The sequence below is a fragment of the Lepus europaeus genome, chromosome 5, assembly GCF_033115175.1.
Source record: "Lepus europaeus isolate LE1 chromosome 5, mLepTim1.pri, whole genome shotgun sequence".
Classification (NCBI taxonomy): Eukaryota; Metazoa; Chordata; class Mammalia; order Lagomorpha; family Leporidae; genus Lepus; species Lepus europaeus.
The window spans coordinates 66,846,003-66,870,912 of NC_084831.1; the positions used below are offsets into that span (position 1 = coordinate 66,846,003).

Below are 24,910 nucleotides of genomic sequence, written 5' to 3' on the forward strand. Positions count from 1 at the left end.
AAGGCAAAAGTAGCTAGAGACGTTCAGAAGGTATATTAACGTGTCTGTCATTGTTATTAAGATCTGTTGTGCCTCATAAGTGAATTCTGTGTACACATACACTCGGAAGGAGAACAGATATTCAGTTGACAAGGAACAGTGTACACTGTATTGAAACTAGAGTTGAAACTGAATATTATAAAATATCTCAGACTTTTAAGGAGCATTTTAATTATTATTTTTAATTTTGGTGACTGTGTTGTATTTTAGGGTGTTTAAATTATGTAAATAAATATATTTTATTTTCAATGCTAGAATCTTAAAAGACCATACTGAAAAATGCAATACATAAGCAGTAACATTTCTTGGCCTAACAAGTTGATCTAAAAGGTTTTCTACCTGATGTGGAATATGAAAATCTATCAGTAAAAGGAGAGGTGGAGTTTGATGAATGAAAATAGAGAGCTGCTATAGCATATTCAAGCAGAAAACCAAATATACAGATCTGAATTCTGCTAATGAAAAGATTACATGGGAATTACTTTAATAGAGACAAGCATATAGACCTGGAGTACGAAGTAATAAGTTAGATATAGGCTAACTATATTGTTCACTTTTTATTTGAGTATTGGATTCATACAAATGTATACAGCTCTGCACGTGTTATAAACATACAGCTCAACAAATTTTCAGATTGAACCTACCAAGTTCCTAGATGAAGACACTGAACATGACCAGCACCCAGAAGTCCTGCTTACATTCTCTTTCAATCACTCCCCCAGGAGGGCACCACTAACGTAGTTTTGCTGCATTTTGCATTTTATATAAATGGAATGTTAAAGATTACACTTTTCATTCCTGGATTCCTTTGGCTGACAGTTTGTGAGATTCATCCACATGTTATAGGCAATTAGAAATGGTTTATTCTTTTTTTGGTGTAGGGTAATGTTTTGAGACTACATCACAATTTATTCATTCTACTATTCAAAAACATTCGAATAATTTTAAGTTTTGGGTTATTACAAATATGCTGCTATGAATATTCACAAACATGTGCTGTACATGTCATATGATAAACATGAGAATATTTCTGTTAAGTACAAAGATCTTCTACTTTGTATATATTTGAGTATCAATTGGAAAATACTAAATATTCTGAAGCTTTTGGGCGAGACATTACTAAATTCTAGTTTCTCAATCCAATTGCATTTATTCAAGTGATTCTTAGTGTCTCTCACAAAATGTGAGTTTCAGAGTAAGACTGTTTACAAAGCATTAGTCTTCTGGAAGGCAGCTCAGAAATTGCTACTGCAGCTATCTCTTCACAAGGGTTGGCTTTGTTTGTTTTTAGTTGATTGAAAGCAATGGTTAAAAACTGGCTTTACTTTTATTTTTTGTGGAATTCTGCACCTTATGAAACAATGAATCACTGTGCAAGCTTCTAAGTTTTCTAACCAAATAACAACAAAAATCCTTTAGCTTACAGAGTTTGCCTGCTGGTCTTTGCAACATATGCCATATTTGTCACCCTTATTTGTTCAACTAATGTGCCAGGACTCAGTGTCAAATTCCATTATTACTATGAATTTTAACAAATTGAATGTTAGTACCCAGGAGACAGATGGATGTTTTGCATATGTTCTAGGGCAAAGCAAGTCAAACCGACAAATAAAATTGTTGTTATTTTTCTCTGGGTAGAGAAATGTACTGTTTTCATGGGTTCAGGGGGGATAGAAATGGTCTTGTTAACACCATCAACATTTCACAGTCCTTGCTCTTTTTGGATAAAGAAATGCTACCCTTCCTCCCATAGAGAGGGTATCACAATATTACTTGATTAGCCTTACTAAGGATTTTCCTGGGGAACTTGGAGATCAAGTTCAGACAGCATTCTAAGATGATATAGAAATGTCCTATCATGGTCTACCATGTATGCTACCCTGTCCTGGAAGAAAGAGACCATCTATCTGATGCCAAATATGAATGTGCATCCTAGTCTACCACAACAGAAAACTTTGAAATCATTCTCTGTAGCACTTGTCTCTGAGGGATTCTAAGACAAAATTTTGGCCTGACCCAAACTAAGTTTTTACTTTCTTTCTGCTATCCAGAAAGGGCTTTCTTTGAGTGCTTTGGAGTTCTGAAAGTGTCGTCTAGTCTCTTTTGACATACTTAAAGAGAATTGTTTACTAACCATGGTTCCCAGTAGGATCAGATATGAAAAATGGTTGTTATTTACATGGCCCTTTTTAACCTGAAGAGTTCAAAATCATTTTTGGAATAATTTTCTCTATGATTTTGTTTCTACACAGAAGCCAGGTTAGGTTTCAATATTTCTATGCCATACTGTTTAGACATTCAATTTTTACAATACTTTGAGTATTTCCCCTTCCCGAAGTCCTCCCCTACCTTCAATTCTACTATTCCATATGAAAATATAGAGATAGCTGTCTCTCTCACCTGGATTTGTTCTGCCCTTTCCCTGGGGTAAAAAGAACTTGTATGAATCAATTTAAATTGGCCAGAAGAAATAGCCAGAAACCTGCTTATGTTCAAATCCGCTGCCCTAATCACTGGTATGGAAAACCCATTGAAAAGACCTGCACATAATCTTACTTCCATTGCATTAAAGATGAAACTGCCGAATTGAAAAGATCTCAGCCAATTAGAATTGAACACATAGCTCAATAGTGTGTCTGGCAGTTAGATCTGAAAAGGCTGCTTTTGACAAAGAAAAGCACTCCTTTATGTCAGGCTGTTGAGGGTCAGAAAATAACCCAAACTAGAAACAGAACTAAAAACTTATTTGCTTCAGAACTGACACCAGTTAAAGTAATTTACAGAGACTTCTATCCAAATATCTAATTACCCAGAATACAATATTTGTATACAGCAGAAACACCCTAATTCACAGTGACAGGGAACTGGAGGTGGAGAATTAGTGAGTAAGTGAGTAAAAACAATAAAAAACATGGTTCCTGTATCATGATATATACTTTGCTCATTCCTTTTGACAAGGGTAGTATGGTGTGAATTATTTATAGTAAATGTATTATGATATATTTTATAAAAGTAATTAAATTTTACAGTTTTGAGTTTCTATAATTTTAGTCAGTAAAAAATAATCAAGAGATGAAAAAAGGAAAGAGATGTAAAAAGAGTTAGATCTGTTAACTTTTTGGATAAATTTTCAATGAAGGACTACAAACTGTCACACCTCTTCTATTGGAATTCCTATCTATCCTGAGTCTACTTACTAAGCTGAGTAAACCTAATTGAGTGTTTTAGAGTGCATTTCTGTTGGAGTAGAAGAGTGATTAAAGAAGAAATTTAGATGCTATTTCAAATCCATGTGTGACTTGTGGTATACTGGCTACCTTTCTACATGTTTAGTTGCTTTCCCGTTTAAAAACAAATAAATAACATTCAGTATCATCAGAATTGGAAGAACTTTCATTATTATGAGGAGATAACACATAAAAATATTTTAAATCTAATACTATGCATGAATCCACATACTTAAAATGGACAGTGAAAGAGAACTTGCATTAATGAAGTATCTATTCCATACCATACCTGTATATTTAATTTAATTATCAGAATTAACACTTTAAATTGATGTTATCATTCCATTAAATGTATAAAAAATTGAGACCTAAAGCTATTAAGTCACCATTGTTAAGTAAAGAGGTAGAACCAAATAGAGGTCTAACTAGTTGCAAAGTTCAAGCTCTTACCACCTAAATCCAAAATCAGATAGTTCTAATTCTAAATTTCATCCTATTACTCAATGACCTTGGGCAAGTTTACCTCTTTTAATCTTTATCCTCAAATCCACAAATTTAAAACAAGGAGATTAACAACCATGCTACAGAATTCTGATTAGAGTTAACGTATGACAGATTCACAATAAAAGATGTTAATTATTATTGTTAAATGCAGAACAGTGGTCTAACTGAGTCTACAGAACTCCCAGATCCCATTTTATAATATGATAAGAAATTTTTTTAGTTTATTTATAATAATAAATATAGTCATATTTATTATAATTTATTATATAATAAATATATTTATTTATATTTATATCTATATATATATTTATTTATAAATATATTTGTAATTAAATATATTTATATTTTGTAAATGTTATAAGAAGTTTAATATAGATGATGGGCATATCTAAATTCCTCTATTGAAGTTTTATATCACTGGACAAATCTGGCATATAGAAAACCATGTGTTGCTTAGTTATATTGATATATCTAACTTACATCTCAAGTTATACCATTAATTTTAAAACATCAAGACTGAATCAAAATCAAGAAAGTTTTGAAATCACTAATCAAAATATTATGAAAGTAATTCAGAGCCATTATTCTAATGTGCATTGTTGTGTGCATTTCTATAAAACAATATGTTAAAGCTTCATCACGGATTTGCAAGTCTCTTTTTTCCACAGGGTTTTCTCCCACAATTTAGTAGGAATACCAAAGAATTTGTGACCACGTTTTCAAACCACCATACCAAATGACTGCTATATTTATTTATTTGTATATGTAAAGAAACTTATAAAACTTGACAAATACAAAATTTAAATTATGTTATTTGTCCTCAATGGTCTGTTTCTTCTTGGTATCCCTTATGCATTCCATCATTTAGTATATTACCATCTATTTTGTCACCTGGATCAAAAATATGGATGATGCTTAGCTACTTTTTCTCCTTCAGCATCTCACTCTGCCACTCATATATCCATATACTTTCGATTTAAAGGGCTCTTTTACTTACTTTATAAGTACATTTTGAATCTTTTCATTTTTATATCACTGTTTTAGTTCACAACCTTATCATTGTTCTCTTGATACCTCTTGATAATATTACTGGATTTTTTTGACTTCACATTTTATTCCATTTTTCAACTGTAATTTTTTTCTAAATTATAATTTTTAGAGAATATCACACAAAGTGCTAAATATAGAAAAACAATCTTCATTTATCTCAGAAGTAACTGTGATTATTCTTTCATAATTTAAAACATACTTATTTTATATTATTTTCTTCAAAGTGGAAATTATAATATATAAACTCTATCATAGTTTATCCTCTTTCTTAAATTAATAAAATATTATAGACACATATTAAATATCATTTTAAACAGTTAATTTTAATGAATTCATAATATTTATATATCAGTAAGCTATTTTATTTGTTTTTATTATATGTTATATTTTATTTAAGGTATACAAATTTCATGTACTTCATATATACAGATTTAGGAACATAATGATAGTTCCCACCCTATCCTTCCTGCCAAACACATTCCCACACTTCTTATTCCTCCCTCTACTATTCCAACTCTTAATTTTTTTAAAGATTTATTTATTTATTTGAAAGTCAAAGTTAAACAGAGAGAGGAGAGGCAGAGAGAGAAAGGTCTTCCATCTGATGGTTCACTCCCCAATCAGCCGCAATGGCCAGAGCTACACTAATCTGAAGCCAGGAGCCAGGGGCTTCTTCCCAGTTTCCCACGTGGGTGCAGGGGCCCAAGGTCTTGGGCCATCTTCTACTGCTTTCCCAGGTCATAGCAGAGAGCTGGATCAGAAGTGGAGCAGCCGGGTCTCAAACCAGCACCCATATAGGATGCTGGCACCTGAGGCCAGGGCGTTAACCTGCTGCGCCACAGAGCTGGCCACTCCAACTCTTAATTTTATAAAGATCTATTTTCAGTTTACTTCATACACATAAGATTAACCCTATACAAAATTAAGAGTTCAACAAATAGTATATAGAAAAACATTGTTCCTCATCAGTGGAGACAAGGGCTGTAAACAATCATCAAATCTCAAAATGTCCATTTCAGCCCAAAACATTATATTTTAGGTACTCTGTTGGTTACACAGATCAGGGAAAACATATGGTATCTGTATCTGAGACTGGCTTATTTCACTAAGTATGATGGTTTCCAGTTGCATCTATTTTGTTGCAAAAGTAAAGATTCATTCTGTTATATGGCTTAGTAGTATTCCATATTATATATGTATCATAGTATCTATCTAGTCATCAGCTGATGGACATCTGGGTTGATTCCATAACTCAGCTATGTGAATTGAGTTGCAATGAACATGGGGTTACAGATAAATCTTTCATATGATGATTTCATTTTGTTTGGATAAATATCCAGTAGTAGGATTGCTGTATTATATGGTAGATTCATTTTCAGATTTCTGAGGTGTCTCCATACTATCTTTCATGGTGGTTGCACCAGTTTACATTCCCAGCAACAGTGGATTAGGGTATCTTTTCCCCATAACCTTGCTAGCATTTGTTGTTTGTTGATTTTTGTATGAGAGCCATTCTAACTGAGGTGAGGGTGAAACATCATTGTGGTTTTAATTTGCATTTCTCTGATAGGTAGTGATCTAGAGCATTTTTTTCATGTGTCTGTTATCCATTTGAATTTCTAGTTTTGAAAAATCCCCATTCAATTACTTTTCCCATTTCTTAACTGGATTGTTTGTTGTGTTGATGTTGAGTTTCTTGAGCTCTTTATAGATTCTGGATTTTAATTCTTTATCAGCTGCATAGTTTGCAAATATTTTCTCCCATGCTGTCAGTTGCCTCTTCGCTTTGCTAAGTGTTTCTTTTGCAGTGCAGAAGCTTCTCAGCTTGATGTAACCCCATTTGTCAATTTTGGCTTTGATTTTCTGTTCTTCAGAAGTCTTTTCCAAGAAGTCTTTGCCTATGCCAATGTCTTGCAGAGTTTCTCCCAATGTTCTCTAGAAATCTTATACTATCAGGTCATAGATTTAGGGCCTTGATCTATTTGAAATGGATTTTTTTGTAAGGTGTAAGTTAGGGGTCTAGTTTCATACTTAAGCATGCAGAGATCCAGTTTTCCCAGCACCATTTGTTGATTAGACTGTCCTTTCTCCAGTAAATATTTTAGTTCCTATGTCAAAGATAAGTTGGTTATATGTGCGTGAGTCAATTGATTTCCAGAGTTAGTATTCTGTTCCATTGGTCTACACATTTTTTTTGTATACGAGGCTGTTTTGGTTATAACTGCCCTGTAGTATGTCTTGAAAACTGATATTGTGATGCATCCAACTTTGTTTTGGTGTATAAGATATTATAGGTAGTTGGGGTCTCTTGTGTTTCCATATGAATTTTAGCATCTTTTTTTTTCTAGACATGAGAAGAATGTCATTGGCATTTTGATTAGGATCACATTGAATCTGTAAAATGCTTTAAGTAGTATGGCCATTTTGATGATATTAATTCTTCCATTCCATGAAAAAGAGATTTTTTTCCATTTTTTTGTCTTCTATTTCTTTCTTTAATGTTTTGTGATTTTTCAACATGGAGATTTTTAACTTCCTTGGTTAAATTTATTACCAGGTATTTACTATTTTTGCAGCTATAGTGAATGGGATTGATCTTAGAAGTCCCTTCTCAGCCATGCCCTTCTCTGTGTATACAAAGGCTATTGATTTTTCTGTGTTAATTTTCTGACCTGCCATTTTACCAAACTCTTTTATGAGTTCCAATTGTCTTTCAATGAAATATTTTGGTTCCCCTATACATAGAATCATGCCACCAGCAAATAGGGGTAGTTTGACTTCCTCCTTTCCAATTTTTATCCCTTTGATTTCTTTTTCTTGCCTAATGGCTCTGGCTAAATCTTCCAGGACTATGTTGAATAGCAGTGGTGAGAATGGACATCCTTGTCTGGTTCTGGATCTTAATTGGAATGCTTCCAACTTTTCCTCATTCTATATGATGCTATTTGTGTTTGTTATAAATTACCTTGATTATGTTAAGGAATATTCCTTCTATACCCAATTTGCTTAAGGTTTTCACCATGAAAGGCTGTTATATTTTATCAAATGCTTTCTCTGCATCTATTGAGTTAATCATGATTTTTGCTTTCCTGTTTGTTGATTTGATGTGTCAGGTTTATTGATTTATGAATCTTAAACCATCCCTGCATGACAAGGATAAATCCCTCTAGGACTGGGTGAGAGATCTTTCTGATGTGCTGTTGGATTTGGTTCGCTGTTATTTTGTTGAGGATTTTTGCATCTATGTTCATCCGTGATGTTGGTCCACATTTCTTGTTCTCTGTTGTTTCTTTTTCTGGTGTAGGAATTCAGGTGATACCGCCTTCATAGAAGGAGTTTGAGAGGAGTCCATCCCTTTCAATTGTTTTGACTAGCTTAAGAAGAATTAGAATTAGTTATTTAAATGTCTCAAAGAATTCAGCAATGAAGCCATCCATTCCTCTGCTTTTTCTATTAGAAGAGTCTTTATTACCACTCAATCTCTATCTTGATTTTTGGTCTGTTTAGGTTTTCAATGTCTTCATGACTCAATTTCAGAGATGTATTCCAGGTACAAACAACTTCAGATCCTTCCCTGCATAAAACTCTTCATTAACAGGCTGTAACATATGGAATAAGTCCCAGTTTGTTATCATAGTATACTAAGACTTTCATGCCCTGTGATTTTCCTGCTTCTTTGAACTTCACATCCAATCGTTCTGTCACATGGATGACACTATAATCCACAACCATCATCACTATCTCAAATCACCAAACTTCACTCAGTGTTTACTTTTCACATATTGTCAATCCATGTCATATCCCGTGAGGATTATTTATTCACATAATAGTAATGTAAAACAACTTGTTTTTCCCTTTACATATCATGTAGTCTCCTCTGCACCATCCCCTTTCTCTCAGTCTCACTCTACTCTTTAAATGTTTAATCCCCTTTTAACTTCCAAGACTCTATTTTTGGAACTTTTCTATCGCAGTGTCTTTTCACACCCCAGCCTATCACATACATTCTTTTATGTTCTGATATGCCACATGCCTATTTCTATATCTGTGTTTACCATTTCATACTAAAACTCTCCCTTACCAAATTGTAAACTTCTTGAGGGCAAGTATTTAAACTATGAATCTTTGTCTTCCAAAAACCTGAATTCAATGGATGAGTTCTATTAGATGCTTAATTGATGCTTCTCGAAATGAAATAGAGAACAAGAAGGGAGACAGTGTAGGCATACCATTCTATTCTAGTCTCACTAAATAGCCTCTGTTAATGTTCTCAAGAATATTGATTAATTACCACTATTCTGTTGTCTCTATACCTATTTGTATAAATATCCTACCTTTTGTTAAACTTTTATTTAATAAATGTGAATTTCCAAAGTACAACTTTTGGATTATAGCAGTTTTTCCCCCCATAACTACCCTCCCACCTGCAAACCGTCCTACCTCCTACTCCCTCTCCCATCCCATTCTTCATTAAGATTCATTTTTAATTATCTTCATATACAGAAGATCAACTTAGTATATATACTAAGTAAAGATTTCAATAGTTTGCACTCACACAGACACACAAAGTATAAAGTACTGTTTGGGTAGTAGTTTTACTGTTAATTCACATGTCATGAGCTTCCAAGGCTATGGAAGCCTCTTCAGTTCACAAAATCTGACCTTATTTAGACAAGGCCATAGTCAAAGTGGAAGTTCTCTTCTCCCTTCAGAGAAAGGTACCTCCTTCTTTGATGGACTGTTCTTTCCACTGGGATCTCACTCACAGAGATCTTTCATTTAGGTCATTTTTGCCACAGTGCCTTGGCTTTCCATGCTTGCAAAACTCTCATGGGCTTTTTAGCTAGATCCAAATGTCTTAAGGGCTGATTCTGAGGACAGAGTACTGTTCAGGGCATTTGCCATTCTATGAGTCTGCTGTGTATCCTGCTTCCCATGTAGGACCATTCTCTCCTTTTTAATTCTATCCATTATTATTTGCAGACACTGGTCTTATTTATAATCCCTTTGACACTTAATCCTATCTTTGTGATCAATTATGAACTTAAACTGATCATTTTGACTAGTAAGATGACATTGGTACAGGCCACCTTAATTGAATTTGGAATCCCATGGCATGTTTCTAGCTCTACCATTAGGGGTAAGTCCAAGTGAGCGTGTGCCGAACTGTACATCTCCTCCCTCTCTTATTCCCACTCTTATTTTTAACAGGGATCAATTTTCAATTAAATTTGAACCTAAAAATAATTGTGTCTTAATTAAAGAGTTCAAGTTCAACCAATGGTATTAAGTAGAACAAGAAAATACTAAAAAGAATAAAATAGTAAGCTGTTCCTTGACAGTCAGGACAAGGGCTGATCAAGACATTGTGAATATATTACATTATTTATTCACAACATAATACAATATTCAATTCAATATTCAACTCATATTCTTTCAAGTTCACATAAAAAGTCATTCCTAGAAGAACTCTTTCCTCATCACTCCAGATTCTTGTAAGACAACATTATTACATTCACCTTTTCTTCAAATATTTGACTAAATAAAACTTTAGGGAATACTTGCATAGTTATCTTTTATTTTCCAATATATAGCATCAATCTTAAGAGTAAAGAGCATTTCTATTTCAACATGGTATCTGTTGTACTTAATACAGTTCATTGATTCAACAATTTATTGCCAAACTAATATGTGATAGATACTGTTCTAGGAACTCAAGTACAACAATATGATAGACAATATCTCCCTGCTCCTAGGAAGTTTGCATTTCTAGCTAGAAAAGACAGGCAACAAGCAAGGAAACAAATAGGATCAGAAAACAATAAGTACTATAAATAAAATAAAATGAAAATGTAGTATTGAGTAAAAAGTTCAAGGACAATAAAGTGAGCAGTCATAGATGGTATGTCTTGGAAGATATTATTGAGTCTAATGCCTGAGAAATGCATTATAAATATCCAGTAAAGGAAAGTAAAGAGAAAAGGAAAGCACTTTGGGAAAGAAAATATTAGACTCTCATCTTAAGGTGAAAGAATGGTGACATTCTTATTTGGGCCTGGTGATTAAGAGACAACATTAGTGGTCCAAGGACATGGGAGTTCCTTCTCTGTGATATAAAGTTAAGAATCTTTAAGATTTAAGTCACGAGAAATTGTAGCATGTCAGGAATTTTTGTTGCCTCTGATCTAATTGACAGTGCATAGAAGCAGGAATGTCAAGAGGGAGATGAGCCATAGAAGGGCAGACATCAGAAGTCACCCTCCGATCCACTTTCCTTGCTTCCAGAAAGTGAATGTTTAACACGATGGGAAGGGGAGATACTGAAATATTAAGCAAAGTCTCATCTACAAGTATTACCTGGACCTGCAGGATGTATGAAGTCAGAAATAATTCCTTGGATTCTGTAATTAAGACCAAATCTCCATGCTTTCCATCTAGCCTCGGATCCAAAAGGCCTCAGAGCCACAAAGTCACAGAGAGGATCGCAGTACTGGTTTCATCTACCATCAGTCTCCAGATTTAGTTCTTGAAATAACTCTCATAGCAAGGGATGTGAATCAACCTTCATTGTTTCTAAATTGAAATGGTAAGGAACTCAGAGAGAACCTTATAGAGAAATCATAAAAATTATACATCTCAAATAATTATGAAGCCTCTGTTGTGTACAGGAGTATGTTATAGGCACTAAATTGTTTTTGTAACAGCCATTTGGAATGACTTGTGGTGTTAAAAGCCTAGGTTTTAAAAATAAATACCTATTCAGAAAGTTAAAAGCCAGGCAAAGAGGTTTGGGAGCGGAGGGGAATCATACCAAATGTAAGTGATAGAGAAACATAGGAAAGCATGATATTTGGGGGATACACACAAGGCTAGAAGTGTGGGGAGCAGGAAATGAAAGAGACTTCAAGCTGGCAGTGGAATCACATTTGCCAAAACCCTAGGTACTCCAATAAATAATATTCTGGAAGTGCAAATCATTATTGTAACTGCATTAGGCTAATAACATAGCAATCTCCTATTTGGGTAAAATAGTTGGATGTAGATAGTAAATTGTGAGATATAGGAAAACATTTTATTTAATTAGTGGAAGTTTGATTATCTCTGGACATGTTCCATTAGTCTGCCTTGGTTATCTGAGTGTATCCATTATCAGGAGTTTGGCTTTAACACGTCCATTTATTGAGCTCCATCAAGGTATTTTTCTGCTTAACTCCTTGTTGTCAAGTGTTGAGGAGCTGGGCCTTAGTGTTTTTCAGGCTTCCTTGCGTACACTTTAGTGGCTTGTCAGAACAGTCAGAGCAGTGGAGAATTTCCCACACGTGGGTGCCTTACCCCGCAGTTAGCAGGAGGTGGGAAATCAGGCAGAGATGCCTTCCAGAGCTGAGGGGGCCTCTTGGCATTTCCCTGGCAGCCTTATGCTTATCCTCAGCCAGAACCCAGGCACTCATTAGACTCTTGATGAAAAGCATCCTAAAGAAAACGCCAGCAAATTGTGCCACTGTGCTGGCAGGAAATTAAAACCGCTCAGCGCAAGTGGAGCCAAGAGAGCTGTTGAAATGAAAGGTAACATCAGGGGTGTGATCACTGACTCACACTGCGCCCAGGATGCAGGATGCAGCTTTCTGCTTCACTGGGGAATGCATGAGGCCCTCGCATCTGTCAGCCGAAGTCAATTCTACAGAGGGGCTGAGACAGGTGGGGAGGTGGGCTCTGCAAATCAAGCTTTGTTGTGCTTGGGTAAATGCTGGGGGGTTGGGGTGGTTTTCTTTTCCCAAAGGAGCCACTCTTAGGAAAAATGGAAATAGGAAAAAGGTTTCATTGGTTTATTATTTTTTTCCTGCCCACAAATACTCAAAGGCCAAATTAAAGAAAGATCCTGAAAGTACTGCAGGTCCCATTGTAGGGGCAGATAGTGTGGAGGAGGCAGACAAAATTTCAAAGCCATGAAACTAGCAAGGGACTTTGAACAGGTATTTCTTTCCAAAGGAAATCGTTGATGGCGTCATTACTGTTATTCTGAGTCTGAAATAACCACTGGAGGAGGAAGGGAGATGCTTAGCAGAATGCAGTACCAGGGGCCAGTATTGCGGCAAAGCGAGTTAAGACTCTACCTGTGACTCTGGCATTCCCTATACAAACATTGGTTCAAGTCTCAGCTGTTCCACTTCCATCCAGCTCCCTCCTAATGTGCCTGGGAAAGCAGCAGAGCATGGACCAGGTGCTTAGGCCCCTACTACACATGTGGGAGACCAAAAAGGAGTTACTGGATGATGGCTTGATCCTCACCCAGCCCCACCTGTCTTGGCCATTTGGGAAGAATGAACCAGTGCATAGAAGATCTCTCTGTCTCTCTTACTCTGCCTTTCAAATAGATAAAATAAATATAAATAAGAAGGCAGGAACCAACAAGCAAGCAAGGAACACTAAGTCTTCATAATTCTGGAGGTGGTATGCAGGCTATAGCCCTACCACTCCACACAAAGGTGTCCAGTTCCTATACCCCAGAACCCGGGGCCAAACTGTCTTACATGGAAGAGGAAAATTACGGTTGCTAATTAGCTGACCGTAGAGAAGAGATTACCCTGGATTATCTAGTGGATGTAAAGATGAAATGATACAGGTCCTTAAATATGGAAAAGGGAAGCAGCAATGGGGTGAGAGTAGTCTGAGCACTCAGCCAACTGTTGCTAGCTTTTAAGCTACAGGAAGGGGGGTAATAAAAGTTGGAAAAGGCAAGGAAACTGATTGTACTCTCAGGCCTCTGGTAAGAAACACATCCCTATTGGCACCTTGATTTTAGCTGGAGAGGAGCACTTTGGACTTCGACATGATGAATTTGTGTTGCTTTGAGTCGAGTTTGTGGTCATTTACAATAGCAGCAATGGGATATACTGGGACTTAGAAGATTCATCTAAAGTTCCCAAAACAACTTAAAATTTTTCCAAGTTTATTTATCATTCCCTGGGTCAAAAAAGTAAGACAAGAAAACACTGAGAAGATTCAAAATGCACATATCTGTGTTACAACCATAAGGCATATTATTCACATCATCTTAGTCTTTGCAACAGTCTTCTAAAGATATATCATCATTCTGACCTGTAGATGAGGAGCATTTTAAAAGTAAAACCATGTCCTTCAACCAATTAAAATCCTCTCGTGGCTCACCATCTCACAGACACTAAAATCCAATGCCCTCACGCTAACCTCCAAAGCTCTTCCTTATTAGTACTCAGAGTGTAGGCTGCTTATCAGTATCACCTGGGACCTGGTTAGAAATGCAAGGCTCAGGCTCTCCTATAGATGTTGTCAATCAAAATCTCTGGGGATAGAGCTCAGGACTCTGTTGTAACGTAAGCTCCAAATGATTCTTATACACCCTACAACATTTGAGATGCACTACTCCATGTGATATTCATGAACCTACCTCTCCAACCTTTTGTCTGGTACTACTCGCATCCTAGCTTTAAGGCTCCAGCCCCTGGCCTGCTTTGTTTCCTGAAAATGCTGTATTTGCCTCCATCTTGGGACTGTTACATTATCCTCGGTACCTTTGAAGCCTGTCCCTTAGAGATTAGCTTCTTTGTTCACATCATTCCTGTCTTGTGCTCTCCCTATTTATGACTCTATGAAAGATAACAGAGTTCTAATGGCACTGATCTCCCATTGTTTCACCATAAGCTTTGCCTATTATTTTCAAAATTCAGAAATACACCAATAATGAATAAAAAGCCAGAGATAAGAAAATGGACACTAATAATTAACTATGTAGATTTAAGTTTTTCACAAGTTTTAGCAATTATGATCACAATTTTTTAAGAAGCTAGTTTTTTGATGTTACCTTTAGAAAAGTTTTTAGTACAAATAAAAACTAATTGTTCTACCTCATGATCTGGCATGAACTATTCATTTGAATCCTTTTTTGAAGGAAAGACTTGATAAGCAAGAATAACTCAGCATGTATGCTACACATCGGCGATGATGAACCCGTGTGACCATGGGTCCTTCACAATGCATAAGCACTTTAAACTTCAGTTCTCAAAATACGACTTTTACAATGAGTTCTACATATTTCACCAGTCTCTCAGTGAGGTCTCCGAAAAGTTGACCGTTTTCCTCTTTTGCAAATTAAAGAGTATTATTGTTTAATTCTATTGAAAATTGTGTGGTTATTCAACGGATCGTTTAGCACTATTTTTATGCTTCAGAACTGTAAGGCCCCACTGCAGCTAATAAGCTCCAGAATGTTCGTGTGTATTTCTTAGGCATGTCACCTCAGTGGATGGCCTTTTCCCAGCCACTAAGACCACAGGGACCGCTCCAGCCAGTCAGCAGCTGTAGATGGTAGAAAAGGCTCACCTGTCTCTTGAAGCCCAGGCCTGGAAGTAATATCAGTTTTTCTCTTATTGCCTTGGGGAGAGTATATCACAAGGCCACCAGTGAATGCTAGGTAGATAGAGAAATATCCTCCAAGGGTGGGAGCCATTCTCAGTAATAAAATCACCCTGAAAAGGCAAATACAAATATCTGAGGGCAGTTAGCTGTCTCTGCCACAAAAGCCTTGTAAATTATTGTAGTGCTCTGGTATACTGCAATTTCCAACGAAATGCAAAGCTCAATAACAACAAATATACCTTACTTTCCTGGTTGTCATATGTGCTTTCATCCTTTGAATCGTTCTGTTCCTAAATGTTCCCAGAGCAATTGATATTTCCTCTTTTAGAAACCCTCATCTTTATTTTAATTAATTGTTCTGCTACATTGTAAGCTTTAAGAATTGGCCTAGTCACCTTGTACCCACCTTAGTGCCTAGTACAGTCTCTCACATATAGTTGAGTCTTAAGAAATTATTTTTAAATGAATGAATAAATGAAAGTACCAAATTCCAATTGCAATGTCTTATCCCTTAAGATATGTCCTATATTGTAAGCTACTTGAAATCACATTTTTCGGCTGAATAAATCAAATATTAAGACCTTTTGTTGTTTCCATAAAGGACATGATGCCATTGTCACACTCTTGAAGCATTATAAGAGACCCCAGGAGGAACTGCCCTGCAATGAATATTCTCAGCCTGGAGGAGGTAACCCTTCGCTTACCCAGTTTTCACTGTTGTGCGAAATTGTGTGTAAAGATAAACCCGAGTTTCTTTTGCTATCATTCTGGGGCTAAGGATGAGGGCATAACTGATGTCAGATTAGCTTAATTTTAAGAAAACTCATATCAAGGTGAGGCTGAACACAAAGAAACCTCCACTTAAGCTATTTTCTAACTCATGAATCTGCATTTCCTCCAAGTCTAATATTCCCTGGACTGGATTTTATGAGGCTTCTGCACGACTGGGAAGACCTGGGTGAGCTGAGAACAGTTGTGCTCCATTTCAGTAATCTGTTAAGGCAGGGCAGAGAACACTCACATAAATTGAATCTGTGGAGTCTACCTCAATTTATATTTTTTAAAACTTTGTTATCAGCTTTCAAAATAAACACTCAGGACAGTTTCAGTGTCCAGAGACAGGTGTGGACCTTAGGTTACAGGTTTACTTGGTTTTATCACCTGGTTCTTTTCATGAACTTTTAAGTAGAGAAAAATGATTGCTATTTCTTTTTTTTAAATATTTATTTAGTAAATATAAATTTCCAAAGTACAGCTTATGGATTGCAATGGCTTTTTCACCCCCATAACTTCCCTCCCACCTGCAACCCTGCCAACTCCCACTCCCTCTCCCAATCCACTCACATCAAGATTCATTTTCAATTCTCTTTATATACAGAAGATCGATTTAGTATATATTCAGTAAAGATTTCATCAGTTTGCACCCACACAGAACATAAAGTGTAAAATACTGTTTCAGTACTAGTTATAGCATTAATTCACATTGGACATCACATTAAGGACAGAGATCCTACATGAGGAGTAAGTGCACAGTGTCTCCTGTTGTTGACTTAACAATTTGACACTCTTGTTTATGGTGTCAGTAATCTCCCTAGGCTCTTGTGAGTTGCCAAGGCTATGGAAGCCTTTTGAGTTCGCCAACTTCAATCTTATTCAGACAAGGTCATAGTCAAAGTGGAGGTTCACACCTCCCTTCAGAGAAAGGTACCTCCTTCTTTGATGGCCCGTTCTTTCTTCTGAGATCTCACTCACAGAGACCTTTCACTTAGGTTTTGTTTTTTTGTGTTTTGTTATGTTTTGTTTTGTTTTGTTTTGTTTTTTTTTGCCAGAGTGTCTTGGCTTTCTATGCCTAAAATACTCTCATGGGCTTTTCAGCCAGATCTGAATGCCTTAAGGGCTGATTTTGAGGCCAGAGTGCTGTTTAGGACCTCTGCCATTCTATGAGTCTGCTGTGTATCCTGCTTCCCATGTTGGATCGTTCTCTCCCTTTTTTATTCTATCAGTTAGTATTAGCAGACACTAGTCTTGTTTGCGTGATCCCTTTGACTCTTAGACCTATCAGTATGATCAGTTGTGACCTGAAATTGATCACTTGGACTAGTGAGATGGCATTGGTACATGCAACCTTGCTGGGATTGTATTATTGCTATTTCTAACTCTCTGTTTTATTTCTAGATGGCTCCTATGTGTCTGTTCCATCCCCCTTGGGGAAGATCAAAAACATGACAAAAGGTACTTACAACATGGGACAATTATTATACGTTACTGCTAAGGATGACTGTTGCCTCTACTGTAACTTTCTGTTTTTAAGATTTATTTATTTATTTAAAAATCAAAGTTATACAGAGAGAGAGAGACAGACAGACAGACAGGTCTTCCATCTGCTGGTTCACTCCCCAGTTGGCTGCAATGGCTAGAGCTGTGCCAATCCAAAGCCAGGAGCCAGGAGGCTTTTCTGGCTCTTCAGCATGGGTGAAGGGGCCCAAGGACTTGGGCCATCTTCTACTGCTTTCTCAGGCCATAGCAGAGAGCTGGATCAGAAGTGGAGTAGCCTGGACTCGATCCAGCACATATATGGGATGCCGGCACTGCTGATGGGGGCTTTACCCGCTATGCCACAGTGCCAGCCCCTACTATAGCTTTCAATTTTATTTCACATATTACAAATGATAATTGTTACAAGCATAGCAGTATTACTGGCATACTATCTTAGTCACAATTAACCTTGCCTTTTATGCCCTTGCAGTTCTTGAAGATATAGCTGTGAAAATCTCACAAACATTAAAGAAATACATTTTATTTTAATAAAATATAAGTTACCAATGTTAATATTTTTTCAAAAGGACTGAAAATAGATTAGTCTTTGAAAAAATACTTGAAAATAATAATTTTTTTCAAATATCTCAAATAAGTAAGACTTTGGGAACTTCTTTGTATGCTACATGAAGAAATCAATAATATTAGACTAGGAAAATAAAAGTACACGTCTACTCTAAAGGCATATTTGACTATTCAGAATTTTGTCTTTTAAAATTATTTTTTTTTAATTTGGGTTTTTCCTCAGAATGATTCATGTGCTTATTTCAGTCATTTAATTGGGGTCCCTTTATGGTTCAGTTCATAGATCCTTGAGCAAATCGGAATAAGTTGGAGAATTGATCAGACAGAATGCTTATCACATGTGAGATCAAAGGTAGTCCAGACTTGCCATGTCATTCAGGCAATTTGTTGGGGATCATATCAGGAACAAAATGAGCCCTGATAAAAAGGTGGAGTGACAGAGACAGAGAACCAACAAGGTGTCAGGGGTCAGTTGCGATACGGTTTTCAGTATCTCCAAGTAGTCAGTTACAGTTAGACAATTAAACGTTACTGGGGAATGATGTTTTTGGTTAAGGATATAGTACACTTCTCCACATGGGTGCTTTTTATCTCAAAAAATAAAAGGACAATTTCTGCTTGCAGAGAAGGCAGATGTTCTCCTCCTAAGGGCTGGATTGCCCTCACACTTCCACCTTCAGCTCTCAGAAATTGAGTTCCACGAGATTATCGGCTCAGGTAACCTGCGAAACTTCAGGTGTGCTTCAGTCTAATGAGCTCAAGATAATATGTGTTTATTTATTTTTCTTCAACAATTTTAGGTTCTTTTGGGAAAGTATATAAAGGACGATGCAGAAATAAAATAGTGGCCATCAAACGGTAAGCAAGCACATGAAAACACTGAGCATGCAGGTGGCGTTGTGACCTTTGAGGAGCATATGTGTGGCAAGCCCCTTGTTCACATCCATCTGTTGATGAGGATTTCCTGTTGCCATTGCAGTTACCGAGCCAATACCTACTGCTCCAAGTCAGATGTGGATATGTTTTGCCGGGAGGTGTCCATTCTCTGCCAGCTCAATCATCCCTGTGTAATTCAGTTTGTGGGCGCTTGCTTGAACGATCCCAGCCAGTTTGCCATTGTCACCCAGTACATATCAGGAGGTTCCCTGTTTTCCCTCCTTCATGAACAGAAGAGGTATGGGTCTCTTGCTCTGATTCCTCCTATAATATGGTAGTGAAATGGCCCCTGCAACACTTTCGAGGCTGTCTGATGTGCCTTCCCCTTCAGAAACCTTTGAATGCCAGCAAGTGTGATATTTTAAATGTGCCTTATAATTTATGCCTAATAGTTGTGTTTCAATGACTAAAAATACTTCTGTGCTTTCTTAACGGGAACTCAGCTGATGGTAAGATTTCAAGAAATTTAAATTGGCAACTGAAGCTTATAAAAAATAGGCTAAATTGAACATACCAGGAAATCAGATATACTCATATGTAAGCTCAGAATAAAGTAATTACCAAGGCTCACCGTATTTATAAAAGAAAGTTTTAAAAAGAAATGGTCTCATACAAGTCTAATTTGAGTTCACTTCCTAGATCCATACATACAATAATTAGAATGTGATTTCATTCAGTGATTAAAATAAATTTCATTTTTTCATTATTACAAAGAAATTGAGTATAGTGCTACAAATAAATTATAAAAATCAAGTGTAATATTTTAAACAAGAAGTGTTATATATCTGAGCTAATCTTTAATTAAGCATTTTCTGATATAGAAAATCTATTTTTTTCAGATTTGCCAAATTTTTAACTTAACCTTCAATAAAGAAAAGAAGTCTAAAATTACACAGTGAAAAAATCACACATACCATTTTATTTTTTTAAGATATGTTATTGGTTTGACTATTTCATCTCCATTAAATCTATTTTTAAATTTTAGGATTCTTGATTTGCAGTCCAAGTTGATAATTGCAGTAGATGTGGCCAAAGGTATGGAATACCTTCACAACCTGAAACAGCCAATTATACACCGTGACTTGAACAGGTATTTTCCCATAAATAATGAATTTAGAATTAAATGAATAGTAAGCAGTCTAATATAGATTTCAGTGAAGACACATTTTAGACTCCTTGCAAATCAGGGCTTTCTGCCTATTCTGTGGGTAAGGGAACAGGCTACCATAAGCCTAGAGGACAGAAGCTTTGACATTGACTTTTACAGCAGTAGAAAGTTGTATAATTGCTTCTAAAGGATCTTTTAAATCTGTGAACAATGTCCAGAAAGACAGTGATGTCTGAAGATGTTCCCATGTCGGAATGGTCAGATCAAGGATTAAGCTCAAAGACTGGACGAATGTCATGTCTCATGGAAAGTCAGGTGTTAGATGATGTAAAAGTATCTGAAACAGTACTTTGTGCTACCATGTTGGTATTTTTGCATTAGTAAATTAGCCAACTATAATATATAATTTATCTAATTCTGAGAAGAGTTTTTTTTTCATGGAATAGAGACTTGAAAATAATACAGAATGAAAGTGTTCCAAGGGTGTGACCCTAAGGATTTACAAAACATTTGTTAAGCAGTGAGACCTTTCTCTAAGTGAAGTCCTACCTGAATGGTTGATACACAAAACAGAGCAGCTTCATTTGAAGGCACAGTGTGGGGCTGGGAACTCTGTCCACTTACCTTTTCTCACTACTAAGGAGGAGGACTCTGAACCATCTCTGTGGAATCCCAAGGGTGCTGTAAGGAATAGTTGGGAAGCCCCTAATCTAGTTTGTGAAGCAAGTCAGGTTATGTCTCATCAATAACTTTCATTTCATGATTGTCAATAAGACTCGTATAGATCTAGTGTATAATCCTTTATACAAACTCTATTCAACCATTTGTTCAATGTCTATTTGAATTTTTGTTATGTTTAAAACCTTTGGTGCAGTAGAACTTGCAAATGAAAGTACCATAGACTCTACTTTCTTTTTTTTTTTAACTTTTATTTAGCAAATATAAATTTCCAAAGTACAGCTTATGGATTGCAATGGCTTTTTCACCCCCATAACTTCCCTCCCACCTGCAACCCTCCCAACTCCCACTCCCTCTCCCAATCCACTCACATCAAGATTCATTTTCAATTCTCTTTATATACAGAAGATCGATTTAGTATATATTCAGTAAAGATTTCATCAGTTTGCACCCACACAGAACATAAAGTATAAAATACTGTTTCACTACTAGTTATAGTATTAATTCACATTGAACAACACATTAAGGACAGAGATCCTACATGAGGAGTAAGTGCACAGTGTCTCCTGTTGTTGACTTAACAATTTGACACTCTTGTTTATGGTGTCAGTAATCTCCCTAGGCTCTTGTGAGTTGCCAAGGCTATGGAAGCCTTTTGAGTTCGCCAACTTCAATCTTATTCAGACAAGGTCATAGTCAAAGTGGAGGTTCACACCTCCCTTCAGAGAAAGGTACCTCCTTCTTTGATGGCCCGTTCTTTCTTCTGGGATCTCACTCACAGAGACCTTTCACTTAGGTTTTATTTTTTGTTTTGTTTTGTTTTTGTTTTTGTTTTTGTTTTTTTGCCACAGTGTCTTGGCTTTCCATGCCTAAAATACTCTCACTTCAGCCAGATCTGAATGCCCTAAGGGCTGATTCCGAGGCCAAAGTGCTGTTTAGGACCTCTGCCATTCTATGAGTCTGCTGTGTATCCTGCTTCCCATGTTGGATCGTTCTCTCCCTTTTTTATTCTATCAGTTAGTATTAGCAGACACTAGTCTTGTTTGCGTGATCCCTTTGACTCTTAGACCTATCAGTATGATCATTTGTGACCTCAAATTGATCACTTGGACTAGTGAAATGGCATTGGTACATGCCACCTTGATAGGATTGTATTGGAATCCCCTGGCACATTTCTAACTCTACCATTTGGGGCAAATTAGCTTGAGCATGTCCCAAATTGTGCATCTCCTCCCTCTCTTTTTCCCACTCTTATATTTAAAAGAGATCACTTTTCAGTTAAATTTAAACACCTAAGAATAATTGTGTGTTAATTAAAGAGTTCAACCAATAGTATTAAGTAGAACAAAAAAATACTAAAAGGGATAAAGTATTAAGTTGTACATCAACAGTCTGGACAAGGGCGGATCAAGTCACTCTTTCTCATAGTGTCCATTTCACTTCAACAGGTTTCCCCTTTGGTTCTCAGTTAGTTGTCACCTATCAGGGAGAACATATGATATTTGTCCCTCTGAGACTGGCTTATTTCATTCAGCATGATGTTTTCCAGATTGCTCCATCTTGTTGCAAATGACTGGGTTTCGTTGTTTCTTACTGCTGTATAGTATTCTATGGAGTACATGTCCCATAATTTCTTTATCCAGTCTACTGTTGATGGGCATTTGGGTTGGTTCCAGGTCTTAGCTATTGTGAATTGAGCTTCAATAAACATTAATGTGCAGATGGCTTTTTTGTTTGCCAAATTAATTTCCTTTGGGTAAATTCCAAGGAGTGGGATGGCTGGGTTGTATGGTAGGGTTATATTCAGGTTTCTGAGGAATCTCCAGACTGACTTCCATAGTGGCTTTACCAGTTTCCATTCCCACCAACAGTAGGTTAGTGTCCCTTTTTCCTATTATCTTTTTTAAAAAAGATTTGTGTGAGTCTGGTGCTGTGGTGTAGTAGGTTAAGTCTCTGCCAGCAGTGTTGGTATCCCACATGGGCACCGACTCAGGCCCCTCTTCTGATCCAGCTCTCTTACTGTGGCCTGAGAAGGCACTGGCAGATGACCCAAGTGCTTGGGCCCCTCCATCCATGTGGGAGACCCAGAACAAGCTCCTGGCTTCTGCCTGGCCCAGCCCCAGCCATTGTAGCCATTAAGGGAGTGCACCAGCAGATGGAAGATATATATATCTCTCTCTTTTTCTCTCTCTCTTTCTCTCCCTCTCCACACACACACACACACACACACACACTTCTCTCTGTATTTAAAAAAAAGATTTTTCTGTTTTAAAGGCAGAGAGAGAGAGAGAGAGAGAAAGAGAGAGAGAGAGAGGAAAGGAGCTCTTCCATCCACTGGCCCACTCCTCAAATTACATCACCAGCAGGGGTTGAACCCAGAAGCTGGGAACTCTATCTGAGTCTCCAACAATGGTAGCAGGAACTCAAGTACTTGCATCATTATCTATTGCTTCCCACATGCATTACTAGAGAGCTGAATTGGAAGCAGAGTCTCACAAGCAATGGCTTAACCTGCTGTGCAACAATGCTGACACAATAGATTGTACTTTTAAAAGTTTTCAAATTCCAATCAAGGTAAAAAATACCTAAATATATTCTTTTTTTTTTCTAAATATATTCTAAGGTATAAAATAGATAACTCTGTAAAAGAAATAGTGACACTTTTGTATAAAATATCAGAAAGAATAATATTAATACTTCTGAGGAGTTTAGAGAAAACTGCACAGAAGATATACGAACTTAGTGTTGAAGGATTTGGAAGAGCATCCTACCAGGCTTAGGGATTACCTTCATAAAATAGATACAGATTAGAAAGTTACAGGTAAACATAGGAGCTACAAATAGTTTTCAGTGTGCAAAGTGTATGAAAGTAGATAGTGTATATAGTATCACAAATGCACAATTGGGAAATACAAAAAGATAGAAGGAAAGCACAAAAATCAGTAAATGGTACACTAAGATAGGTTATGATTTGTTCTGTAGGCAAGAATCTGGCACTAAAAATTTTGAGCTGGAAATCACAAATTTACAGCTGTGTTATGGTAAGTAAAGCATATTGTAAAAGGCAACTTTGGCCAGCGCTTCGGCTCAATAGGCTAATCCTCCGTCTGCGGCGCCAGCACCCCGGGTTTTAGTCCCAGTTGGGGCGCCAGATTCTGTCCCAGTTGCCCCTCTTCCAGGCCAGCTCTCTGCTGTGGCCCGGGAGTGCAGTGGAGGATGGCCCAAGTCCTTGGGCCCTGCACCTGCATAGGAGACCAGGAGAAGCACCTGGCTCCTGGCTTCAGATCAGCGTGGTGCACTGGCCGCAGCAGCCATTGGAGGGTGAACCAATGGTAAAAGGAAGACCTTTCTGTCTCTCTCTCTCACTGTCCACTCTCCCTGTCAAAAAAATAAATAAATAAATAAATGGCAACTTTAAGGGGAAGGCAAGAAACTTATGAGCAATTGTAATAATCTAGAGGAGAAATAATGAAAAGTTGATTTTACCAGTGACAGTGGAAATGAAAGGAAAAGACAGATATAAAACATAAGTTAGATAAATCAGACACAAATGTGGTAGAATCTTAGGTGTTAGAAGTAAGTATATGGAACTCAATCTGTTCATAATTATTTACTAGTTTTCCAATAAAAATCATTTCTTCACTGAAGTGTTTAATACTTTAACTCTATTTTCTTTTTTTTAAAGATTTATTTATTTATTTGAAAGTCAGAGTTACACAGAGAGAGAAGGAGAGGCAGAGAGAGAGAGAGAGAGAGAGAGAAGTCTTCCATCCACTGGTTCACTCCCCAATAGGCCACAATGGCAGCAGCTGTGCCAATCCAAAGCCAGGATCCAGGAGCTTCTTCCAGGTCTCCTACAGGGGTACAGGGGCCCAAGGACTTGGGCCACCTTCTACTGCTTCCCCAGGCCATAGCAGAGAGCTGGATGGGAAGTAGAGCAGCCAGGACTCGAACTGGTGCCCATATGGGATGTCAGCGCTGCAGGCAAAAGGGCATTAACCTGCTGTGCCAAAGCACTGGCTCCTATCTCTATTTTCAAAACACATATCTATGCTAATAAACTTCTTTGAGTTTCAGTAACATTTAGTAATAACTTGAGATGATAAATTAGCATAATACAAACTGATCACCTTGG

The 24,910-nt window shown here is 36.9% G+C and overlaps 1 protein-coding gene across 3 annotated transcripts in view; it reads left to right on the top strand.

The window, feature by feature from the left end:
* Positions 1-24,910, top strand: part of TNNI3K (TNNI3 interacting kinase) — a 368,374-nt gene that overhangs the window by 138,997 nt on the left and 204,467 nt on the right. For all 3 annotated transcript variants that reach the window (XM_062191544.1, XM_062191547.1, XM_062191546.1), the window contains 6 exons: positions 15,814-15,900; positions 17,388-17,444; positions 18,678-18,770; positions 18,854-18,911; positions 19,033-19,227; positions 19,975-20,079. In XM_062191544.1, the coding sequence (XP_062047528.1) occupies positions 15,814-15,900; positions 17,388-17,444; positions 18,678-18,770; positions 18,854-18,911; positions 19,033-19,227; positions 19,975-20,079 (595 nt within the window). The remainder of the gene's footprint in view (positions 1-15,813; positions 15,901-17,387; positions 17,445-18,677; positions 18,771-18,853; positions 18,912-19,032; positions 19,228-19,974; positions 20,080-24,910) is intronic.